The sequence below is a fragment of the Salvelinus sp. IW2-2015 genome, linkage group LG17 (assembly GCF_002910315.2).
Source record: "Salvelinus sp. IW2-2015 linkage group LG17, ASM291031v2, whole genome shotgun sequence".
NCBI lineage: Eukaryota > Metazoa > Chordata > Actinopteri > Salmoniformes > Salmonidae > Salvelinus > Salvelinus sp. IW2-2015.
The window spans coordinates 31,057,694-31,080,596 of NC_036857.1; the positions used below are offsets into that span (position 1 = coordinate 31,057,694).

At 42.2% G+C, this 22,903-nt stretch overlaps 1 protein-coding gene across 1 annotated transcript in view; it reads right to left on the minus strand.

Moving 5' to 3' along the window:
• Positions 1-801: 801 nt before the first annotated feature.
• The window catches only part of LOC111976444 (copine-9-like), a 100,682-nt gene continuing 78,580 nt past the window's right edge, over positions 802-22,903 (minus strand). The window contains exons 8-20 of the mRNA XM_070448095.1: positions 19,357-19,460; positions 19,053-19,157; positions 18,643-18,684; positions 18,478-18,553; positions 17,535-17,588; positions 17,357-17,418; positions 17,026-17,072; positions 16,678-16,859; positions 9,200-9,327; positions 5,683-5,785; positions 5,491-5,548; positions 4,605-4,678; positions 802-4,261 (exon numbers count right to left, since the gene is read on the minus strand). Of these exons, the coding sequence (XP_070304196.1) occupies positions 4,079-4,261; positions 4,605-4,678; positions 5,491-5,548; positions 5,683-5,785; positions 9,200-9,327; positions 16,678-16,859; positions 17,026-17,072; positions 17,357-17,418; positions 17,535-17,588; positions 18,478-18,553; positions 18,643-18,684; positions 19,053-19,157; positions 19,357-19,460 (1,218 nt within the window). The 3' untranslated portion in view covers positions 802-4,078. The remainder of the gene's footprint in view (positions 4,262-4,604; positions 4,679-5,490; positions 5,549-5,682; positions 5,786-9,199; positions 9,328-16,677; positions 16,860-17,025; positions 17,073-17,356; positions 17,419-17,534; positions 17,589-18,477; positions 18,554-18,642; positions 18,685-19,052; positions 19,158-19,356; positions 19,461-22,903) is intronic.

Sequence of the window (22,903 nt, forward strand, 5' to 3'; positions counted from 1 at the left end):
CTCTGCATGTCTGGCAGACATATCAGTGTGGATGACGGACACCACCTCAAGCTGAACCTCGGCAAGACGGAGCTGCTCTTCCTCCCGGGAAGGACTGCCCGTTCCATGATCTCGCCATCACGGTTGACAACTCCATTGTGTCCTCCTCCCAGAGCGCTAAGAACCTTGGCGTGATCCTGGACAACACCCTGGCGTTTCTCAACTCACATCAAGGCGTGACCCGTTCCTGTAGGTTCATGCTCTACAACATTCGCAGAGTACGACCCTGCCTCACACAGGAAGCGGCGCAGGTCCTAATCCAGGCACTTGTCATCTCCCGTCTGGATTACTGCAACTCGCTGTTGGCGGGCTCCCTGCCTGTGCCATTAAACCCTACAACTCATCCAGAACGCCGCAGCCCGTCTGGTGTTCAACCTTCCCAAGTTCTCTCACGTCACCCCGCTCCTCCGCTCTCTCCACTGGCTTCCAGTTGAAGCTCGCATCCGCTACAAGACCATGGTGCTTGCCTACGAGCTGTGAGGGAACGCACCTCCGTACCTTCAGGCTCTGTCAGGCCCTACACCCAAACAAGGGCACTGCGTTCATCCACCTCTGGCCTGCTCGCTTCCCTACCTCTGAGGAAGTACAGTTCCCGCTCAGCCCAGTCAAAACTGTTCGCTGCTCTGGCACCCCAATGGTGGAACAAACTCCCTCACAACGCCAGGTCAGCGGAGTCAATCACCCACTTCCGGAGACACCTGAAACCCCACCTCTTTAAGGAATACCTAGGATAGGATAAATAATCCTCCTAACCCCCCCCTCCCCCTTAAAAGAGTTAGATGCACTATTGTAAAGTGGTTGTTCCACTGGATATCATAAGGTGAATGCACCAATTTGTAAGTCGCTCTGGATAAGAGCGTCTGCTAAATGACTTAAATGTAAATGTAACTGAAAATGGTTGTCTAGCAATGATCAACAACCAACTTGACAGAGCTTGAAGAATTTTGAAAAGAATAAATGGGCAAATGTTGCACAATCCAGGTGTGGAAAGCTCTTAGAGATTTACCCCCAAAAGACTTACAGCTGTAATCACTGACAAAGGTGATTCAAAGATGTATTAAATCAAGATATAGTGTTATATATTTTTTTCCACTTTGACATTATAGTATTTTATGTAGTTCATTGACAGAAAATGACAATTAAATCCCACTTTGTAACACAACAAATGTGGAAAAAGCCAAGGGGTGTGAATACTTTCTGAAGGCACTGTATTGGACATACCTGATTATATTGTGCATGTTCATTTATACAGTAATTATTATCAAACACCTGGGATTTGAACTCACAACTTCTTGGTTCATGGCTTTCAGGTCTTCCTTCTACACCACCATGTCAGTTAACAGTTAATTTGACTATTCTCTCATCATTGATTTTATTTACTTATTTCAACACTTTAAGGGCACTCTGTATAGTTGTTTAATGTTGGTGGGGCATATTAACCTGTTTTAATGTTTGTTATTTGCTAGAAGGGAGTGGGCCAGAATCGAACTATATTTGCATAGCCCTGACCGCTAGACCACCCCAGGCTACAATTGAACATAATTTTGACAGTTGATTCGTAACCCTCTTTTTCGATAATATGTGACGCGATTCAGGAAACTAAGCGTATGTCGCAAGTCACAACTTCACAGGAGAGCTGTTTGAACGTAAAACATTTTTATTAAACCAAAATGCGTTTTTGGCAGAAATGCCTTCTTGAACATGTGAACTTTCATGTGCCTTAATAACAAACTTGTATGCCATCTGTAAATACAAATAAAATGGTTAAATTACAAGCCTTGTTGGTTAAGCCATATAAAAAGATAGCAACCTTCCCACTAGCAATGATTGGCTGAGATAATGAGTGGGCTGGACATGCCGAGAGATGAGTTCGGATTGGTCTGCCATATAGAAGGCTTTGTCTATTTGAGCTGGTCAGTCTGTGTTGGTAATCCTGTCGAACGTGGCTTTTTGCTTTCCACTTTCTGGAGGATCGAGTTTTGAAACCAGTGGAATTAGAGTATGATAGCTAAAGAGATGAGAAAACACCTGTTTCCTGGATTACATCTTCAAACTAAGGGCATTTGTGGCATGGATCCGTGAGAGGGAGACGTGTCCATCATGCATGATGATGTTTACGGGTAAGATAGTCCCGCTAGCTACATTTTCAGATATTACACGTTTCTAATTCTGACAGAAAGTGGTTTCATTTCAAGCTAAAGTGTACTGTTAGCTAGCGTTAGCTGGCTGGCTCCCTAGCTGACGTTAGGTGACGTGACGTGATGTGTGTGATCTTACATGTTGTTTACCTAGCTAGGTTAATTGTTTACCTAGGTAGCTAGCTACATGTCTTAAGCTAAAGTGTACAACACCTGTTGAATATGGCTGGTGCCAGTAAACATCTGCAAAAAAGCCTAATAAAATTGTTGCCATCAGAGCTGGTTTGTCTGTTTTCATGTTATCCAGAGGTAAACAAATCATTGGCCAGGGCATCAATTGTGCGCTCTGAACTCAAGGAGATGGGTGGAGCTAAAGGTTAAGAGGGTGTGAATGATGCTGAATGGGTGTAGACAAAGAAGAGCTCTCTCACAAAACACTAAAATGCAATTTTCTCAAGAGTGAGTTTACACATTTATCAACTTTCAAAGCATAATTACTTTCCCAGTGTTCCTCAAATGCAGTGTATGATATACAATTTTGTAGCTCTGAGTCTCTATTTTTATCCAACGTAAAAAACAGAAATTCAACTTCTGCTACATAGGATCCAAATCCAGGTGGTGAGTCATATATATACTATAGATAAAGAAAAATCATGGGCTGTGTTTTTTGTGTCTTTTTGGTTTTAAAATCAGTCGGTCTCTTTCAAGCACCATTGCGCTCCGTTCCGTAGGCTACCTCACTATTCTCAATTTCATCTTGTCTTTACATCTGATATTATAGGCCTGTGTGTGCAATTACTTTTGATAGGCTACAGGAAGCTATAGTTTAGGTGTAGCCTAAAGTACGGACACATTTCGGATACACTTGTGTCATAGTGGAGACCAATATCTATGTTGTGTTATTAAGCTATATAAGATGATGGTTGTTGATGTGTATGGATACATTTGAATTTTGCGGTAATAGGACTTATAGGCCTACAGTAGCAGTAGGACATTTATTCATATTCTGTCTGGTGCTTTTAGCTTTTGAGTGAGTGAGGGATGATGATTTTGATAGCTGGCTATTGTCAGAATGATTTGACTACCCCCACGTGGCGAAAAAAGACAACTGTGGGTTTTCAGTAAACATATCTAAATCACAAGGCTCATTTGAATGTCCTGATATGCAGGAAAATTTCTGCGACAAAAGAGTGATCAAATTAAGATCCAACATCTGCATGAAGTAGAAAGTCAACATAAATAAAACATATTGTTTGTTACATGAGAGCATTTATTCCTGTCATTCCAGTGGATAGGATACAGTAATTCAAGCAGATTTATGTGTATAAAAAGAGTAACCTCATGTAAGAGGGTGTGGGTTTGGAGGTATGGGCTGAAAGCAATATGTCAAGTTGTTTATGTGTTTTATCTTCAGTTGATGGCTAAGCTGCTTTGCATATACTGTATATATATATACACACTCCAGAAGCTGAAAGTGAAAATCTAATAGTCTTTTTGTTTCTCAGTTTCTTAGATATGTATATTCTACATCAGTAACTTTCACAGTCTGTAACTCCCCCTTCTGCATGTGAACTTTGTATTGTGTCACATCATGGCATAGTAAGTTATATTTATTCCTTCTCTTCAGAAGTCACTGTGCTTGTGGGTATTGCATTGGGTGCTATATCTACTCACCCCTATGTGTTCAAATACACAATGTATACATAGACTCATTCTATGTGTGTATGTACTGTACTGTGTTTAGCTACAGTATGTGCTAGGGAGGGGCCATCGACATGCAATGAGATGGCATATGGTTTGGAGAGATGAGAGAGATGTCAAGTGTATGTGTATGTGCACAACAAATGTGTGTAGACCCAGTTAGGGTGTTGAGAGGTGCTGTCCCACTACAGTGATAGGTGTCAGATATGCCTGTGGAGCTTGGGAAGCTCTGATGAGGAGAGAGCAGGCCGGGGCTCGATGCCTCTGGTCTTCATGAAGCCCAGAAGCTGCTCGGGGATCTCAGCCAGCACGTCTTTGGCCAGCCGGGCCATGCTCAGGACCTGGTTCCCTGACTGGTCCATGTAGTCCCGGAAAGGAACAAACTGTATGGGAGTTGGGGGATGGATGACAACAGGGACACACTACTGTAGTAGGGTACTGAAAGTATTGAATGTCTGGGAGAATAAACTTCTTGGTCCTACTACTGATCATGAGCATCAAATACACTGAACATAAACTTGAATTTGTTGCTTTAGTCTAATTTGGAGAACCTCAGTTGCATTTCCTTGATTCCTCTGCTGCTTCTCAAACCCCCTTGGATGAGAAGGTCAGACTGCTGACCTTTTCATCCATCCAATGGCTTTTGAGAAGGAGGTGAGGAGAGAGGATGCGAGGAATCAATGATATGCAATTGAGATACTCACTTGTTGTCTGGCCACAGCCTACCTGCACAATGTCTCTTTCAGCAAAGCGCCCTCTGGAGGACACTCTGACCTCATCTCCATCCAGCTCCTCCATGGCTAGACAGAAACACAACATATGATAAGCTTTTCAGAACTAGCACTCTGGGGAACAGTTGAAGTCAAAACATCTACAGATACTAGAAGGAAAATGTTATGTGCTACTAGCACTGTGGACCCATTTATGCTGTAAGTGCTTTTGAAAAGAAAGGTCATTCTAAAAGGCTGACAGAATTCAGCTGGTTTATAGAAAATCTCATTGAGGACTCATCTCATTGTGTCTGATACTCAGACAACTCAACCCAGACATAAACAAGTATTCATAACTGCACACAAACCCTGCCACACTACAGTGCACAAACTCTTAGATAGACACATCCACACGAATGCACAGATACACACACACACACACACAGGAGTGCAGCAAAAGGAAAATAAACCAGACAACAAGCCTTGAAGCACACATATCAACACACATTTTCAGACATCGCTACTTCTGAAGAGTTTCTCTCCTGAAGTGCCATCAAGCGGTCTGAACTCATGACCTCTGTAATGCCTGACTGACTTCACAGCGTTCGATTGCCTAACCAAGGGGAAAATTCAGCAGAATCGAGCGCAGATGATGCCCAGAGTTACACCTCACTGGGCTGAAACAGAGACTACCCTCCCTCCCTCCCTCCCTCCCTCCCTCCCTCCCTCCCTCCCTCCCCCTTAAGGAGTCATTGATCTGAAGAGGGGCTGGATACTTGACACTCTGCAACACTGACTTTCTAAAGGAACACTCAAAGGAGAAATGCCCCTTAAAAATATAATAACAGCTGTGCAGGAGCGACTGTGCTTCTCTATTCTACCTTCAGGGGCGCCACACTCACCGTCAAACTTTGCAGGTCCAACCCCTACGATGATGATGGACATGGGGAGAGCAGCTGCCTGTAGGGAAAGAAAGAGTAATTACAGACAAACAGTAGTAGGCTATGCTTGGTTTGCAGACAGCCCCGATAGTGCACTGTCTGCAGATAAGATGGCCCTGCTGAAGGAGGAACTGTACTGTGTACTCCACTCACGTTGACCACAGCCTCCTTGGTCTGCACCATGTCAGAGATAACTCCGTCTGTGATCATCAACAACACAAAGTACTGAGAGCCATCTGTCACATCCTGTGCAGACCTGAGGGAGCACATGCAAGCACGCACGCACGCATGCGCACACACACACATACACACACACACACAAGAGCATTAACAAGCAGTGTTAGGAGTGTGTGCCTGAGTGAGATTGAGAGTGAGTGAGTTTAAATGTGATAGCAAATGTTTACAGCCTCTCACTAGAGAGATACTGTAATTAAGGACCGTTATCCAGTGAGCCATGACACTTTGACCTCTGGCATTACCCAGTTGGCACCTCTCATCTCAGAACGAGAGGAGCGAACAAAATCAAAAGAGAAAAATGACATTTTTTCCAAATCCTCTTCATTCCAATTTCACCAAGTGAGCCACAGGCGCTGTGAGGAATAAAATGAACAACAAGAGACAGTCGATACATTTCAGGCCCGATGTGTTATTATGTTAGACAAGATCCAAGACACGTCTCACAGTTGTTTGTCTGAGTCGGCGATGTTCTCCCTGGAGTATCCTTCACCCGGTTTAGGCTCCGAGATTACATCCCTAATAAAGGTAAATAAGATGTTCCACCTGGCTGAGTGTAGCATCGATCCCTGTCTGAGTGAGACCAGAACTATGACCACTATCCCCCCCCTGACCGAGGGATTACCTGCGCTCTAATATATCTAAAAGCCAGGGGTGTCAGAGACGTATAAAGACCTACGGGATGTTAGACAGGTAACAGTGAGCTGTAAGGGTAGTGGGATGACACAGGGGCTAGTACACATCTCAAAGATCAAAATTGGTTGAAAGACGTCTTTTCAACATCTTTTCAACCCAAAATACATACAGTAGCAGTCAAAAGATTGGACACATATACTCATTCAAGGGTTTTCCTTTATTTTTACTATTTTCTACATTGTAGAATAATAGTGAAGACATCAACACTATGAAATAACACATATGGAATTATGTAGTAACTAAAAAACAAATCATAATATATTTTATATTGGAGATTCATCAAAGTAGCCACAGTTTTGCACACTCTTGGCATTATCTCAACCGGCTTCACCTGGAATGCTTGTCCAATGGTCTTGAAGGAGTTCCCACATATGCTGAGCACTTGTTGGCTGCTTTTCCTTCACTCTGCGGTCCAACACATCCCAAACCATCTCAATTGGGTTGAGGTCGGTGATTGTGGAGGCCAGGTCATCTGATGCAGCACTCCATCACCCCCCTTCTTGGTCAAATAGCCCTTACACAGCCTGGAGGTGTGTTGGMTCATTGTCCTGTTGAAAAACAAATGATAGTCCCCATTAAGCGCAAACCAGATGGGATGGCGTATCGCTGTAGAATGCTGTGGTAGCCATGCTGGTTAAATCACTGACTGGTTAAATCTCAAATTTGGACTCATCAGACCAAAGGACAGATATCCACTGGTCTGATGAGTCCATTGCTTGTGTTTCTTGGCCCAAGCAAGTCTCTTCTTCTTAATGGTGTCCTTTAGTAGTGGTTTCTTTGTAGCAATTCGACCACAAAGGCCTGATTCACGCAGTCTCCTCTGAACAGTTGATGTTGAGATGTGTCTGTTACTTGAACTCTGTGAAGCATTTATTTGGCTTGCAATTTCTGAGGCTGGTAACTCTAATGAACTCTGCAGCAGAGACACCTCTGGGTCTTCCTTTCCTGTGGCGGTCCTCATGAGAGACAGTTTCATCATAGCACTTGATGGTTTTTGCGACTGCACTAGAAGAAACTTTCAAAGTTCTTGAAATGTTCCGGATTGACTGACCATCATGTCTTAAAGTAATGATGGACTGTCATTTCTCTTTGCTTATTTGAGCTGTTCTTGCCATAATATGGACTTGGTCTTTTACCAAATAGGTCTATCTTCTGTATTCCACCCCTACCTTGTTACAACACAACTGATTGGTTCAAACGCATTAAGAATGAAAGAAATTCCACAAATTAACAAGGTACACCAGTTAATTGAAATGCATTCCAGGTGACTACCTCATGAAGCTGGTTGAGAGAATGCCAAGATTGTGCAATGCTGTCATCAAGGCAAAGGGTGGCTGCTTTGAAGAATCTGAAATATAAAATATATTTTGATTTGTTTAACACTTTTTTGGTTACTATTGTGTTATTTCATAGTTTTGATATCTTCACTATTATTCTACAATGTAGAAAAACCCTTGAATGAGTACTGTAGGTGTGTCCAAACTTTTGACTGGTACTGTATTTTCAACTTCTTGTGCTTATAGGGGTGACTGGTTATTATTCTGGTCACTTTACACAGTTGATAGAATGGCCTTGCAATGCCCTGTTGCACTGTCCTCCTCCCTTTGCAATCACATGGTAAGTAGCCTGAATGCTAAAACCGTTTTTCAAATTATGTATTCTTAGCCAGAGCTCACCTGAAATTACAGCCTCCATGATTTGAGTAGCACCAAAAACTTCTAAATAACACTCTGGAGAAGACAAATGCTCTCAGCACACATAGAAACATGCATACTACTCAGAGCAGAAGCGACAGAGGAACATTAGTTGTCCGAAAGACACATTCTCCACACACAATCTCCACACACATTCTCCACATGATGCTGTTGGCGCTCCTACAATGAGCCCCAATAGACCCATACCGTATCAACCCTCCTCCAGACACTCTGGTCCAAGACAATGTAGCACATTATCTATGCAACAGGAGCGTGTGCTCTATGTAAGGTATGAAGCCTGCCTGTACAGGGAATATTTAGAATGAATAATACGTACGCCAGCCATCTGCTCGTAAGAGGGAGAGGATCGCTGCCTAGGGGAGAAAGAGCCTGGCAGAGATAACAGCTTCAAGTACATAGTATAGCCTTGCATCTCAAGGGGCTGTGTGTATGTGTACGTTCTAATCTAGTACAGGGGTTCCCAAATGTTTTTGCGCGCACCGCGCCTATTTCTATGGGCACAAGCAATGTTCCTGACACAAACTGTTCACACGCCTCTTGTTGGTGGAGAGTATTTTGCATGTTTAAAGCTTATTTCCTGCAATTCTACATATTTTGTCATGGGTTGCAAATAACATTTAGCAGTTTTCCATGTCTAATGTGTATTCATGTGATATTTGAGTGACAAAAAAATACAACAATATCTAAGGGCTAAAAAACAAAATAAAAAAGGTTAGCTGACATGGGCTAGTTAATCTGGACATTTCTAACAAGTTATAAATAGCTCTCTAAGGTATGCAATGACTAACATGGCAAAAGGAATTGATGATGCACTACCCAATTTCTAAATTGCACCTTGTGCATTCTGCTATTACAACTTTCAAGAGTAAGTTTAAAGCCGGCTTGGCTACCTGCCGCCCATTAGATAGTAGTGTTGCACCTTGCATTCAAATCAAGTCCATTCCTGTATTGTCTACCAAGATCATATTATGAGTATGTAGTGTGTCAGAGGTTTCCAGAGGTCTAGTCCATTGTGGTCTCCTTACCGTGCCACCTGGTTGATGACTGGAGAGAAGTTGGTGGGTCCGTAGAGTTGGACCGTTCTGAGGCCCTGGAAGTACGCCTCCAGCACTCCCTCTATCCCCACACAGTTTGGGTTTTCATTGTCACCACTCTGCATGGGACAGGAGGAGATGTCACCATGAAACAGTTGTTAGCCTTAATGTACTTAAAGACATTCAGTTATCAATAACTTTATGGTAAATTGTTTCACTGGTGATCAAAACGTCAACAATCAACCTACCTTTACACATCCACTCCTTTCTACAACAAGGCCCAGGAAAAGTAAGAGCTAAATGTGCAGCGTAATAACAATAAAACTAAAATAAATTGTAAATAATAAATAACGATCTTTTTATAATTAATATGGGACTTCAATATTCAACAGCCACTGGAGAACCAACCAGCCCAGTGTTCACAGTGCTCATGCGTTTAATGTTTTTTTGTAGTTGTTTGGGAAGTAATGCTGCAGGTCAGATAGACGGAGAGCTCTGTTGGCTTGACAACAGCAGCCAGTAGAGCGGAACCTGTGATTGGGGGAGGCTCCTCAGAAGGAAGTGAGGACGCTGGGAGGCCCCCGCATGCCTGAGAGATAAGACGGCTTCTGAGTGCGTGTGGCCAGCTGTGACCACGGTGATGAGACTCGGCCACTGCGCCACACCCGCTGTCACAGCTGCACTGAGACAATGAGTGGACACGTCTACTGCTGGTGTTTGAGATGTGATGGAGTGACGAGAGAACACTCTGCCATCATACGGACAGACAGACAGCAGACACCCTCAGGGGTGACCTTGAGATGTTCACTTTTGGAAAATGTGTCAGGAAGCAAATCAGCTTTTTGGTTTGATGAACAGCAACTTTAAAGCAAGGCATGCTTTCTCTGATTGATTATCTATCGTCACAATGTCATTTTCTTCTGAATCTGAATGATCTGAGATAAATCATTTATTTTAGGGAAATGTTTAAGTGGAGGGAAAGTATATGAAGCCAAACAACGGAAAATGACTTGTATGTGTCTGCCAGTTGATTTGCGTGCTTGTTTACTTTTCTCATCATCAGCACATCTCCTCCTCATGGGGGAGAGATTCCCAGAAGCAGCGCTCCACATCCTCAAGCAGATGATCCCCTTCTCTCTCCCCCTCCCTTCCTGATTGAGGGTTGGATTCAAAAGTCTCAAATCAAACAGGCTGCATCATCACTGTGACAACTACAGAAACACAGCAGGGGGGAGGGAAAGGTGTTCTTTCTCTCTCCCTCTCTCTCTCTCCGTCTCTCTCTCCATCTCTCCGTCTCTCTCTGTCTCTCTCTCCGTATCTCTCTCTCCGAGTCTTGCTGATTGGGAGAGCTTATCACTAAGCAGGATAAGACACACATTCTTACTCCAGAAACCCATCTTTTGATGAATAACAAATAAACAAAGAGAAAGAAGAATGCCTTCATCCCGAGTAGTCAATAGCTTGGTTATTGAAGGTACACACTTGCATTTTTCTTGCACAGCTGTGTGTTTGATATTCAAGTGCTGGGTGAGTCACAGGCTTCTCTAGCTCTCAGAAGGTTCACCGAAGCAAGGTTAACCGATAACAAGCCTCCCTGCCGACTGGCCTTGTCCACACCAACCCGTAATGTGCAGCATTACACAAAATCCTGCTCTAATACAATGCATTCGGGAAAGTATTCAGACCACTTGACTTTTTACACATTTTGTTAAGTTACAGTCTTATTCTAAAATGTATTAAATATACACTAATGTTCAAAAGTTTGGGGTCAATTAGAAATATTCCTTGTTATTGAAAGAAAAGCAAAAAAATGTGTCCATTGAAATAACATCAAATTGATCAGAAATACAATGTAGTCATTGTTAAAGTTGCAAATGACTATTGTAGCTGGAAACTGACAATTTGTTATGGAATATCTACATAGGCTCCTGTGTCCCTCATTACTCCTGTGTCCCAATGGCACATTGTGTTAGCTAATCCAAGTTTGTAATTGTAATAATGAATTATAATTGATTATTAGAAAACCCTTTTGCAATTATTTTAGCACAGCTGAAAACGGTTGTCCTGATTAAAGAAGCAATAAAACGGCCTTCTTTAGACTAGGTGAGTATCTGGAGCATCAGCATTTGTGGGTTCGATTACAGGCTCAAAATGTCCAGAAACAAAGAACTTTCTTCTGAAACTCATCAGTCTATTCTTGTTCTGAGAAATGAAGGCTATTTTATACGAGAAATCACTCCATTTCACTCCATTTTGCAAAGCCATGCCATACACTGTGGACGGCGCTTAACTGGAGCCAATTTCCTTCTACAACAGGACAATGACCCAAAGCACAGCTCCAAACTATGCAATAACTATTTAGGGAAGAAGCAGTCAGCTGGTATTCTGTCTATAATGGAGTGGCCAGCATAGTCACCGGGTCTCAATCCTATTGAGCTGTTGTGGGAGCAGCTTGACCGTATGGCACGTAAGAAGTGCCCATCAAGCCAATCCAACCTGTGGGAGGTGCTTCAGGAAGCATGGGGTGAAATCTCTTCAGATTACCTCAACAAATTGACAACTAGAATGCCAACGGTCTGCAAGGCTGTAATTGCTGCAAATTTAGTATTCTTTGACGAAAGCAAAGTTTGAAGGACACAACAGTTATTTCAATAAAAATCATTATTTATAACCTTGTCAATGTCTTGACTATATTTCCTATTCATTTTGCAACTCATTTCATGTATTTTTTCATGGAAAACAAGGACATTTCTAAGTGACTCCAAACTTTTGAACGGTAGTGTATATTATTTCCTCATCAATCTACACACAATGCATCATGATGACAAAGCGAAAACCAGGTTTTAAGAATATTTTGCAAATTTATAAATTCAGATCCTTTGCTATGAGACTCAAAATTGAGCTCAGGTGCATCCTGTTTCCATTGATCATCCTTGATATGTTTCTACAACTTGAAGTAAATTAAATTGATTGGACATGATTTGGAAAGACACAGACCTGTCTATATAAGGTCCCACAGTTGACAGTGCATGTTAGAGCAAAAACAAAGCCCAGAGGTGGAAGGAATTGTCTGTAGAGCTCCGAGACAGGATTTTGTCGAGGCACAGATCTGAGGAAGGGTATCATTCTTAAATGGAAGACGTTTGGAACCACCAAGACTCTTCCTAGAGCTGGCTGCCTGGCCAAACTGAGCAATCGGGGGAGAAGGGCCTTGGCCAGGGAGGTGAGCTGACAGAGCTCCAGAGTTCCTCTGTGGAGATGGGAGAACCTTCCAGTTGGACAACCATCCCTGCAGCACTCCACCAATCAAGCCTTTATTGTAGAGTGGCCAGACGGAAGCCACTCCTCAGCAAAAGGCACATGACAGCCCGCTTGGAGTTTGCCTGAATGCCAAGTATCACGTCTGTAGGAAACCTGGCACCATTCCTACAGTGAAGCATGGTGGTGGCAGCATCATTCTGTGGGGATGTTTTTCAGCTGCAGGGACTGGGAGACTAGTCAGGAGAGGGAAAGAGGAATGGAGCACAGAGAGATCCTTGATGAAAACCTGCTCCAGAGTGCTCAGGACCTCAGACTGGGCCGAAGGTTCATCTTCCAACAGGACAACAACCCTAAGCACACAGCCAAGACAACGCAGGAGTGGCTTCAGGACAAGTCTCTGAATGTCCTTGAGTGGCCCAGCCAGAGCCTGGACTTGAACCCGATCGAACATCTCTGGAGAGACCTGAAAATAGCAATTTGACACTCCCCATCCAACCTGACAGAGCTTGAGAGGATCTGCAGATAGGAATGGGAGAAACTCCCCAAATACAGGTGTGCCAAGCTTGTAGCGTCATACCCAAGAAGACTAGAGGCTGTAATCGCTGCCAAAGATGTTTAAACAAAGTACTGATTAGTCTGAATACTTACATAAATGTGATTTCATTTTTTTATTTTAATATCATTTAGCAAACATTTTTTTTAAATGGTTTTGCTTTGTCATTATGGGGTATAGTGTGTAGATTGATGAGGGGAAAAAACTTGTTAATCAATTTTAGAATAAGGCTGTAACGTAACAAAGAGTGTTAAAAGTAACGGGGTCCGAATAAGTTCAGAATGCACTGTATATCTGTAGGCCTGCTTCACAAACATTGAAGCTGAAGGCCCTACTCAAAACTGCTCACAAAGTTATAGCATAACTTTTTTTTTTTAAGTTTGCATATTCTTATGGCTAGCGGAACCCCTCGACAACATCCCGCTGAAAAGGCAGAGCGCAAATTATTATTATTATTTTTTAAATATGTAACTTTCAAACATTCACAAGTGCAATACACCAAATTAAAGCTTAACTTCTTGTTAATCTATCCATCGTGTCCGATTTCCAAAAGGCTTTACAGTGAAAGCACACAATATTAGGTCAGAGCCTAGTCACAAAAACACATACAGCCATTTTCCAGCCAAAGAGAGGAGTCACAAAAAGCAGAAATAGAGATAAAATTAATCACTAAGCTTTGATGATCTTCATCAGATGGCACTCATAGTACTTCATGTTACACAATACATTTATGTTTTGTTCGATAAAGTTCATATTTATATCCAAAAATCTCAGTTTACATTGGCGCGTTATGGTCAGTAATGTTGTGCCTCGAAAACATCCGGCGAATTTTCAGAGAGCCACATCAATTTACAGAAATACTCATCATAAACTTTGATAAAAGATACAACTATTATGCACAGAATTAAAGATATACTTCTCCTTAATGCAACCGCTGTGTCAGATTTCCCAAAAACTTTACGGAAAAAGCACACCATGCTATAATCTGAGTACGGCGCTCCGACACAAAAATAAGCCATACAGGTACCCGCCATGATGTGGAGTCAACAGAAGTCAGAAATAGCATTATAAATATTCACTTACCTTTGATGATCTTCATCAGAATGCACTCCCAGGAATCCCAGTTCCACAATAAATGTTTGTTTTGTTTGATAAAGTCCATAATTTATGTCCAAATACCTCCTTTTTGTTAGCGCGTTCAGTTCACAATACAAACTCACGAGGCGCGGGCAAGTCCAGGCGAAAGTTCAGACGAAAAGTCCAAAAAGTTATATAACAGTTCGTAGAAACATGTCAAACGATGTATAGAATCAATGTTTAGGATGTTTTTAACATAAATCTTCAATAATGTTTCAACCAGATAATTCCTTTGTCTTTAGAAATGCAATGGAACGCAGGTCGCTCTCACGGCCATGCGCATGACCAGCTCATGGCATTCTGCCAGACACCTGGTTGAAACAGCTCTCATTCCCCCCTCCTTCACAGTAGAAGCCTCAAACAAGGTTCTAAAGACTGTTGACATCTAGTGGAAGCCTTAGGAAGTGCAATATGACCCCATAGACACTGTATATTAGAAAGGCAATGAGTTGAAAAACTTCAAACCTCAGATTTCCCACTTCCTGGTTGGATCTTTCTCAGGTTTTCGTATGAGTCCTGTTATACTAACAGACATCATTCAACCAGTTTTAGAAACTTCAGAGTGTTTTCTATCCAAATCTACTAATAATATGCATATATTAGCTTCTGGGCCTGAGTAGCATGAAGTTTACTCTGGGCACGCTTTTCATCCGAACGTGAAAATGCTGCCCCCTATCCCAAACAGGTTATTAAGTGAACATTTAAGTGATAATGCCGGTGAAGATGTGATTTTGAGGATATTGGCACCATTGTTAGGCCAGAAATGAAGTGGAGGTTGTAAGTTCGATTGGCAGGTTGCTATGGCAAACAAAAATGGCTGCTATGGAGGCTCTTTCCCCGTAGCTAACAAACATAAAATACCGTAAATACACAACCACATATTTAGCAATGGAGCATGTTCTGATTGGCCAGTGATGGGCCAGTGAGGGGTCAGGCCTCGACACATCTACAACGCATTGCTGTTGAACCAGCCTTCATTATAGTACGCCTAGGGCTTGGGTTTTGAAAATAAGAAATGGAAAACAAGCAATTGTTACAGTAAAATAACTTATAAATACGAAGTTCACCGGTATTCATTGAGGTTCTCAACTCTCGATTTCATGATGAGCATGGACACATGTAGACAACATCATGGAGGGGGTTTCCCAAAACAGGAGCTGCAAGGCTTAAAATATGTAGGCCTGCCTACAATACAGAGATACAAATAGAATGTCAGCTCACTGTTTTGCTTCTCTCAAACTCATCTTTTAATCAAGCTTTGATGATTTAGATGTATTTCTAAGTGGTTTCACGAGCCAAACCCTTTATTGCATTGGGTTGAACAAAAAAAGCCTTAATTGGAGATTAGGGGTGGCTATCTTTGGTTTTTAATCAAATAAAACGAAATGGGAAAAAAACTATAGTTTTTTAAAAATGTTTCTAAATACTAAGTATACAGGCACCAAAAGCTCATTACTCTTGTTCCATGTGCATTGCATGGCAGTGTCCGTCACGGCTGGATAGGCTGCGTTTCCGCTGTCAAAATTCATGCTATAATGAACCACGTTACCGCTAAAACCAGCTTTTGGTTGGTCTTAAAGGTGCAATATGCAGAAATCACTCTGCCATTCCCTGGTTGCAAAAAGTTCGCCTAATGTCAGTTTACGTGACAAAACAAGCATGTAGAGCACACATGTATAACTCATTGCACGGAGGGCCGAGTGTCTGCAGGTTTTCGCTCCACCCTAGTACTGTGTCTTAAAAAACTAAAACCTGCAGACACTTGGCCCTGCATGGAATGAGTTTGACACCCCTGGTGTCCACATCACCAACGAACTATCATGGTCCAAACACACCAAGACAGTCGCGAAAAGGGCACGACAACACCTTTTCCCCTTCAGGAGACTGAAAAGATTTGGCATGGGTCCCCAGATCCTCAAAAAGTTTTACAGCTGCACCATCGAGAGCATCCTGACCGGTTGCATCACCGCCTGGTATGGCAACTGCTCGGCATCTGACCGTAAGGCGCTACAGAGGGTAGTGCGTACGGCCCAGTACATCACTGGGGCCAAGCTCCTACCATCCAGGACCTATATAATAGTCCTGCTTTGGCTCTTAGGCCAATCAAGAGCATGATTGGCTGTACAATCAGCCCCAACCCTTTGAAATGCTGCTCTTATCCTTGAAACGCAGGAGCTGATTTTGAGTTAATAGGGCCCTGGGACAGTGGTCTCTAACCGCATTTGCTCCCGCTCTCCTTTTTTTGCCTCCCTTCTCTGCCTCTTCCCCACATGAAACACAGATCAGCCCACATATTCCCACCTAAAGATACTAACACACATACACCTACTACTATAGTTGTATTAAAGGTACAAATGGGCACAAAATAGAGAAGCACACCATGAGAAAGAATCTGAAATATAGCTCGAGGTTTCTTACTCCAATCTGATACAAAATATGTGTATGCACTTCTGGATTTGGATCTATCAGAGTGTGTCTAGTAGCAGTGCTTGTGTGTGTGTGTGTGTGTGTGTCTAACCAGAGGGAAGGCGTGGGAGATCTTTCCGTCGGGGGGCAGCTTGGCTCCGAAGCCATAGGCTGGGAAAAGCTTGTCACTGTCGTAGTCCTGGATGATCTCCCCCACAGCTTTGAGTGCCATGGCGTAGGCGTTCATCTGGTACGGGTTCATGTAGTGGAGGGAAGTGGGCTGAGACGGATTACCTGTCAGAGAGCACAGACAAACACACATAGAGACACAACTGAAATGAAGATTCATTAATGTCCACTCACTGCTGATTCCTGTCGTGACCTATTCCACTGTGTTATATAATATGTGCATAAATATATTTTTGATATGGCCTACGACAGCCCTAAGCTCCAGACTTACCATTAGAAGCAGTGAAGTCGATGGCTACTGTGAAGTTGAGTTGTGTCCTGGTGGGAAGGACATAAAATAGATCAACTTGATCCAAATTAGAATTCTGGCGTCTGAGAGGACCAAACCTCTTCAACCAGGACTTTGATCAATAGTTTATTGAGTAGTTCTATTACTCTGGCCCTGGTCCTATGGGCCAAATTGACAAACTGGTTAGATGGAGCAGTGTGAATGTGATGCAAATAAGTCCATGTCCAAGACCTTTAGTCTGGGGGCTTCTCAAGCTGTTAATCCACATAGCGATGGGCCGAATTAACACTGGGCTAATTAAAATTCAACTCACCCGCCTCGGATGAAATCCACAAACGTATACTCTGATTCCACTTTGAAGGACAGCAGTGTTACCTGGTGATCGTAGTGAGGGTGGGGGGATGGGGAGAGGGATAGTATGATAACAATAATTACCCCTATAAATCAATACAATGGTGAAGCTGACAGGCAGATATGAGGAAGGTACGTACCGTGCCAGAGTTGATGTATTTCCTTTTCTTGCCCTTCTTTTTTGGATTTAGAACCTGGTTTGTGGAAAATAAACGAATGGATAAGAAAACGATTACAGTAAATTATTAAAGCAATATGAACTGAAGATGCTTGTGGTAAATATTGTGCATAATGTGGATGTACATATCTATTCAAGGTACAACAAACTTGACAACTGAAAGGATATGCCTGATAATAGTAATGAAAATTGAAAACATGAAATTGGAACACAGGAGTGATGGTTGTTGATAATGGGCCTCTGTGCGCCTATGTAGATATTCCATAAAAAATCTGCCGTTTCCAGCTACAATAGTCATTTACAACATTAACAATGCCTACACTGTATTTCTGATAAATGTTATGTTATTTTAATGGACAAAAAAAGAAATTTTCCTTCAAAAACAAAGACATTTCTAAGTGACCTCAAACTTTTAAACGGTAGTGTATGTACACTGAGTATACAAAACATGACATAGACTGACCAGGTGAATCCAGGTGAAACTATGATCCCTTATTTATGTCACTTGTTAAATCCACTTCAATCAGTGTAGATGAAGTTGAGGAGAGGTTAAAGAAGGATTTTTTATCTTTGAAACAATTGTGTATGTGTGCCATTCAGAGCGTGACAAAATAATTAAGTGCCTTTGAACGGGGTACTCTCAACAGTTTCCTGTTTGTATCAAGAATGGTCTACCAACCAAAGGACATCCATCCAACTTGACACAACTTTGGGAAGCATTGGAGTCAACATGGGCCAGCATCCCTGTGGAACGCTTTCGACACCTTCTAGAGTCCATGCCCCGACGAATTGAGGCTGCTTTAAGGTGCAAAAGGGGGGTGCAACTCAATATTAGGAAGGTGTTCCTAATGTTTGGTATACTCAGTGTATATGCTTCTAAAAATACACAAACATTTGTGGCTCACCTCATAGACATTAAACTGGTTTTGTCCACGCGAGAAATCTCTGTAACTTGTGGTGAACTCACCGATGAAATCATGGCTGAAGGGAAGAATAGCTGAAGGTTTGACACATATTCACAAAGCCTTACAGACATTCATGTGTTCATCAAAAAGAGCACAAAAAAGTACCTTCCATCTCTGTCCCAGTCATAGACATCCACTTTAACCGTTCTAGTAGGGAAGCAGAAAAAACAATTTAAAAAACGTATTTAATTTGTTCAACATGACCTTAGACACAACCACCACAGACCTACGTGACCTAAGGAAAAAGTGTCATGATGATACATGTCCAAGAGAGGTAGGCTAATATCCTGTCAACAGTACACACTGACTCACAGAGACTCCGTCAGCATCGTTAACATTGATTGGTGTGAGATGTAGTGTAAAATCATCTGAGTCAATTCCAATAACACCAGTGCTGGCCACTGGGACACCACGGCCGACTGCTGGCATTATTCTGAATGCCCCAGGACAGAGTTTGGGAGACCCTGCTGTAGAGGTTCCCCATTGGCTCCCCCCAGACAGTGTCTTTCTCTAACCTGTCATAGTCCCCGTTACACAGGGCCCTCACTGCGATGGTGAAGGGCTGCCAAACAGGGTTCAGGGTGTTCTTAACCACCTCCGTCTTATGACAGATAGTGAACCTGGAACAGAGTAGTAGAGAAAGTTACAGAGAGGAACTCACAATGTACGTACCTGTGAAACGAGGAAATATCACAAGCATTGAGAGAATCCCAAGAACATGGGATACTGAGAGCTAGATACTCAGTCCAAGTACATGGTAGAACATTGAAAACACAGATGGAACTAGACATTGGACGTTCCCTCGGCAGGTACACTCACGTTCCATCTTCGTTACTTCGGTAGAAGACCAGGAAGGGGTCAGACTTCCCAAAAAAGTCCTTCTTGTCCAGCTTGTTGGCACACAGCTGCATGGTAGCAATGTCCTAGAGAGGAACATCAACAGAGAACTTTTGGATAGCTTCTCACTGTAGCACATAATCAACATATTACTGTAGTCTAGCCCTAAGGCAGGTTTTTTTTTTTTACTTTTCTTGCCCGGGGTCCCCCACCCAGGCAAACCTGTGACCCAGGGAGCTCCAACATGTGTTCGCACCACAACATTTGACATCTCGTCTTATCATCAGGTGAATGATAATGGCAATTTGGTAGACAGTTTCATTATTTTGACCTTCCCATTTTGACCTTCCCAAAGTTCATTGGAAGAGGAAGTGTAAACTTTAACATAGTCTATTAGCTAGAAAGGTATCTTGGCAGTGTATAGAACATATTCTATTTAAGGTATCTTTACTTTTACTCAAGTATGATATTTGAGAACTTTTTCCACCACTGCCTATTGTATGAATTCCTTTCATTAGCCATAGTTTCTAGTTTCAACTTTATTTAACCAGGTAGGCCAGATGAGAACAAGTTCTCATTTACAACTGCGACCTGGCCAAGATAAAGCAAAGCAGAATACAGAATGATGTCGTCTGTGTAGAGGTGGATCAGAGAATCACCAGCAGCAAGAGCGACATCATTGATGTATAGAGAGAAAAGAGTCGGCCTGAGAACTGAACCCTGTGGCACCCCCATAGAGTCTGCCAGAGGGCCGGACTGTAACAGTTTTGGTCTAGAGTGTCTCCCCCTTGAAGAGGGGGATGACCGCGGCAGCTTTCCAATCTTTGGGGATCTCAGATGATACAAAAGAGAGGTTGAACAGGTTAGAAATAGGGGTTGCAACAATTGCGGCGGATAATTTTAGAAAGAGAGGGTCCAGATTGTCTAGCCCAGCTGATTTGTAAGGGTCCAGATTTTGGTCCAATAGCCATCGTTCACCACTGTTACTATGGGACACTGGAGATCGAATTTCAACATTGAAACAATGTTGCAAATATCGGAGATACAGTACAGACAGCAAAGTTGACGCAAATATCTGCTGTTGAAAACCAAATGCTAGTGAAAACCAAATGCTAGTCTTAAAGAATGAGGATATCATGTCTAGATGCGTTTTTACAGTTTACAGTAACGATTGCCTGGCTGGTCTGATGAGACAGTGGATTGCGCAGTGAGATGGAAGAGTAAATATGTATTTCGCTGTCATAGCCTTAGCCGATGGTAAGATGTGGAATAGACACTGGCTGGAACACAGTTTTAACCAATCAGCATCCAGGATTAGACCCAGGCATTGTATAATTTAATTCATAGACTTCACTGTGGTGCTGCTATGGCTAAAAACCTCTTCTGCCGCAATGCCAGACTCCTTCCAGCACATTCCTATCCCGTGATTGAGTCCTGCTTTGGCTCTTAGGCCAATCAAGAGCATGATTGGCTGTACAATCAGCCCCAACCCTTTGAAATGCTGCTCTTATCCTTGAAACGCAGGAGCTGATTTTGAGTTAATAGGGCCCTGGGACAGTGGTCTCTAACCGCATTTGCTCCCACTCTCCTTTTTTTCCCCCTCCCTTCTCTCCCTCCCCCCCACATGAAACACAGATTAGTCCACATATTCACACCGAAAGATACTAACACACATACACCTACTACTATAGTTGTATTAAAGGTACAAATGGGCACAAAATGGAGAAGCACACTACGTCCCACAAAAAAGTATTTCTTTAATTATTATGTCATATAGTTTTTAAAAAACGGTCTGGAATATTCATAGGTAACATTGCAGAGATATAATTAAATTCTGAGACCACAACCATTTTAATCACGTTGATCTTTCACCATAAAGAAAGTTCTCTCTCTTCCCATTTTTCTATATTGGTCTTAATCTTGTCTAGCAGTGGCTCAAAATTTTGTCCCATCACTTCCTCCAAATTTGAACTAAATGTATAACCCAAATCTTTCATCCCAGTAGGAACCCATTTAACATTTCCAGAGTAACATATGGCATGAATTGACATTGCTTTCGACTTATCCCAATTCATTTTGTAGCTTGACAAACTAGAATATGATTCAATACAAGTAAGTAATTGTGGAAGAGACTAGAGAGGATCAGAGACCAGCAGAAGAATATCGTCTGCATACATAAGCAGCTTCTATTTTTTTCCTCCTCCATGGACACCCCCAATGTCTGTATCTGTACTTATCATTGTCGCAAGAGGCTCTAAAACTATGGTAAACAGGAGAGGGGAAAGAAAGCAACCCAACCTTGTGCCTCTAGAAAGACTAAAAAAAGGACACATAATTCCATTTGTAAGAACTGTTTCTTTAGGATTGGAATAAAGGACACTTATCCCTTTACAAAAGCCAGGACCAAAAACACATTTTCCTCGGGTTCTTAGGAGAAAAGCCCACTCTACCCTATCAAATGCCTTCTCAGCAGCTAAGGAGACAGCAACGGTAGGAACTATATTTGAGCGGTTTAACCACATGAGGTGTAAGAGCCTACCTGTTCATAATAAATCCTACTTGGTCACTATGTATGATCTTAGGTAGTGCCTTCTCTAAGCGTATTGCAAGGGTCTTAGTAAGAATCTTACAATCCACATTAAGAAGGCCATCCAGACCAGGTGACTTCCCTGCTTTCAAAAATAAAATGGTGGCTTTTACTTCCTGTTCTTTTATAGTACAGTCTAGGTCCTCTACTTTGCTATCTGATAATCTAGGTAATTCTATACCAGATAAAAAAGTATCTATATCTATGGGGCTCGCCGAACAGGAGGATGTACTGTATATAAATCTTCATAAAAACATAAAAACATTGTTTCTCTCTTTGGATGAGGTCACCATCTTATTGCCCTTCTTAAATGCTGGGATTACGTTAGAAGCATTTTTAGTTGTCTTGCTAGTAGCCGGCCTGTCTTCTCACCTTCCTCATAAAAACTGGTTCTAAGCCTAAACAGTGCATATTCTCTCTTTTTGTTATACATTTTGTGCAACTGAAATTTCAGTTTGCAGGCAGTTTGAAACGTGCTATCTGTGCAATGTATTGCCAAATCCCTTTCCAATACACATTTCTCTGTTTCTAATCTTTTTACTGCTTCAGCCCCTTCCCTCATATTTTTGGACGCATATGCTATTATTTTGCATCTYATATATGATTTAGAGGTTTRCCATACTGTGGAAATCCTTATAGGTGYGCCTACGTTGATCTCAAAAAAGGATCTAAGATCATGTGCTAGTGATGGCTAAATATCTAATTTTGCAATGGTGTTGAGTCTAAATCTACCCTTCCTTACATTTTCAGAGTTTATATCAACATGTAACTCCACTATAGCATGATCTGTGAGGGCGATGGGCCCAATCTTGCAATCAATCACATTATTAAACATGAAATTAGATATCAAGAATACATCTATTCTGGAGTGTGTCTTATGACAGTGGGAGYAAAAAAGTATATTCTCTATCATTAGGATGSACTAATCTCCATATGTCTGTA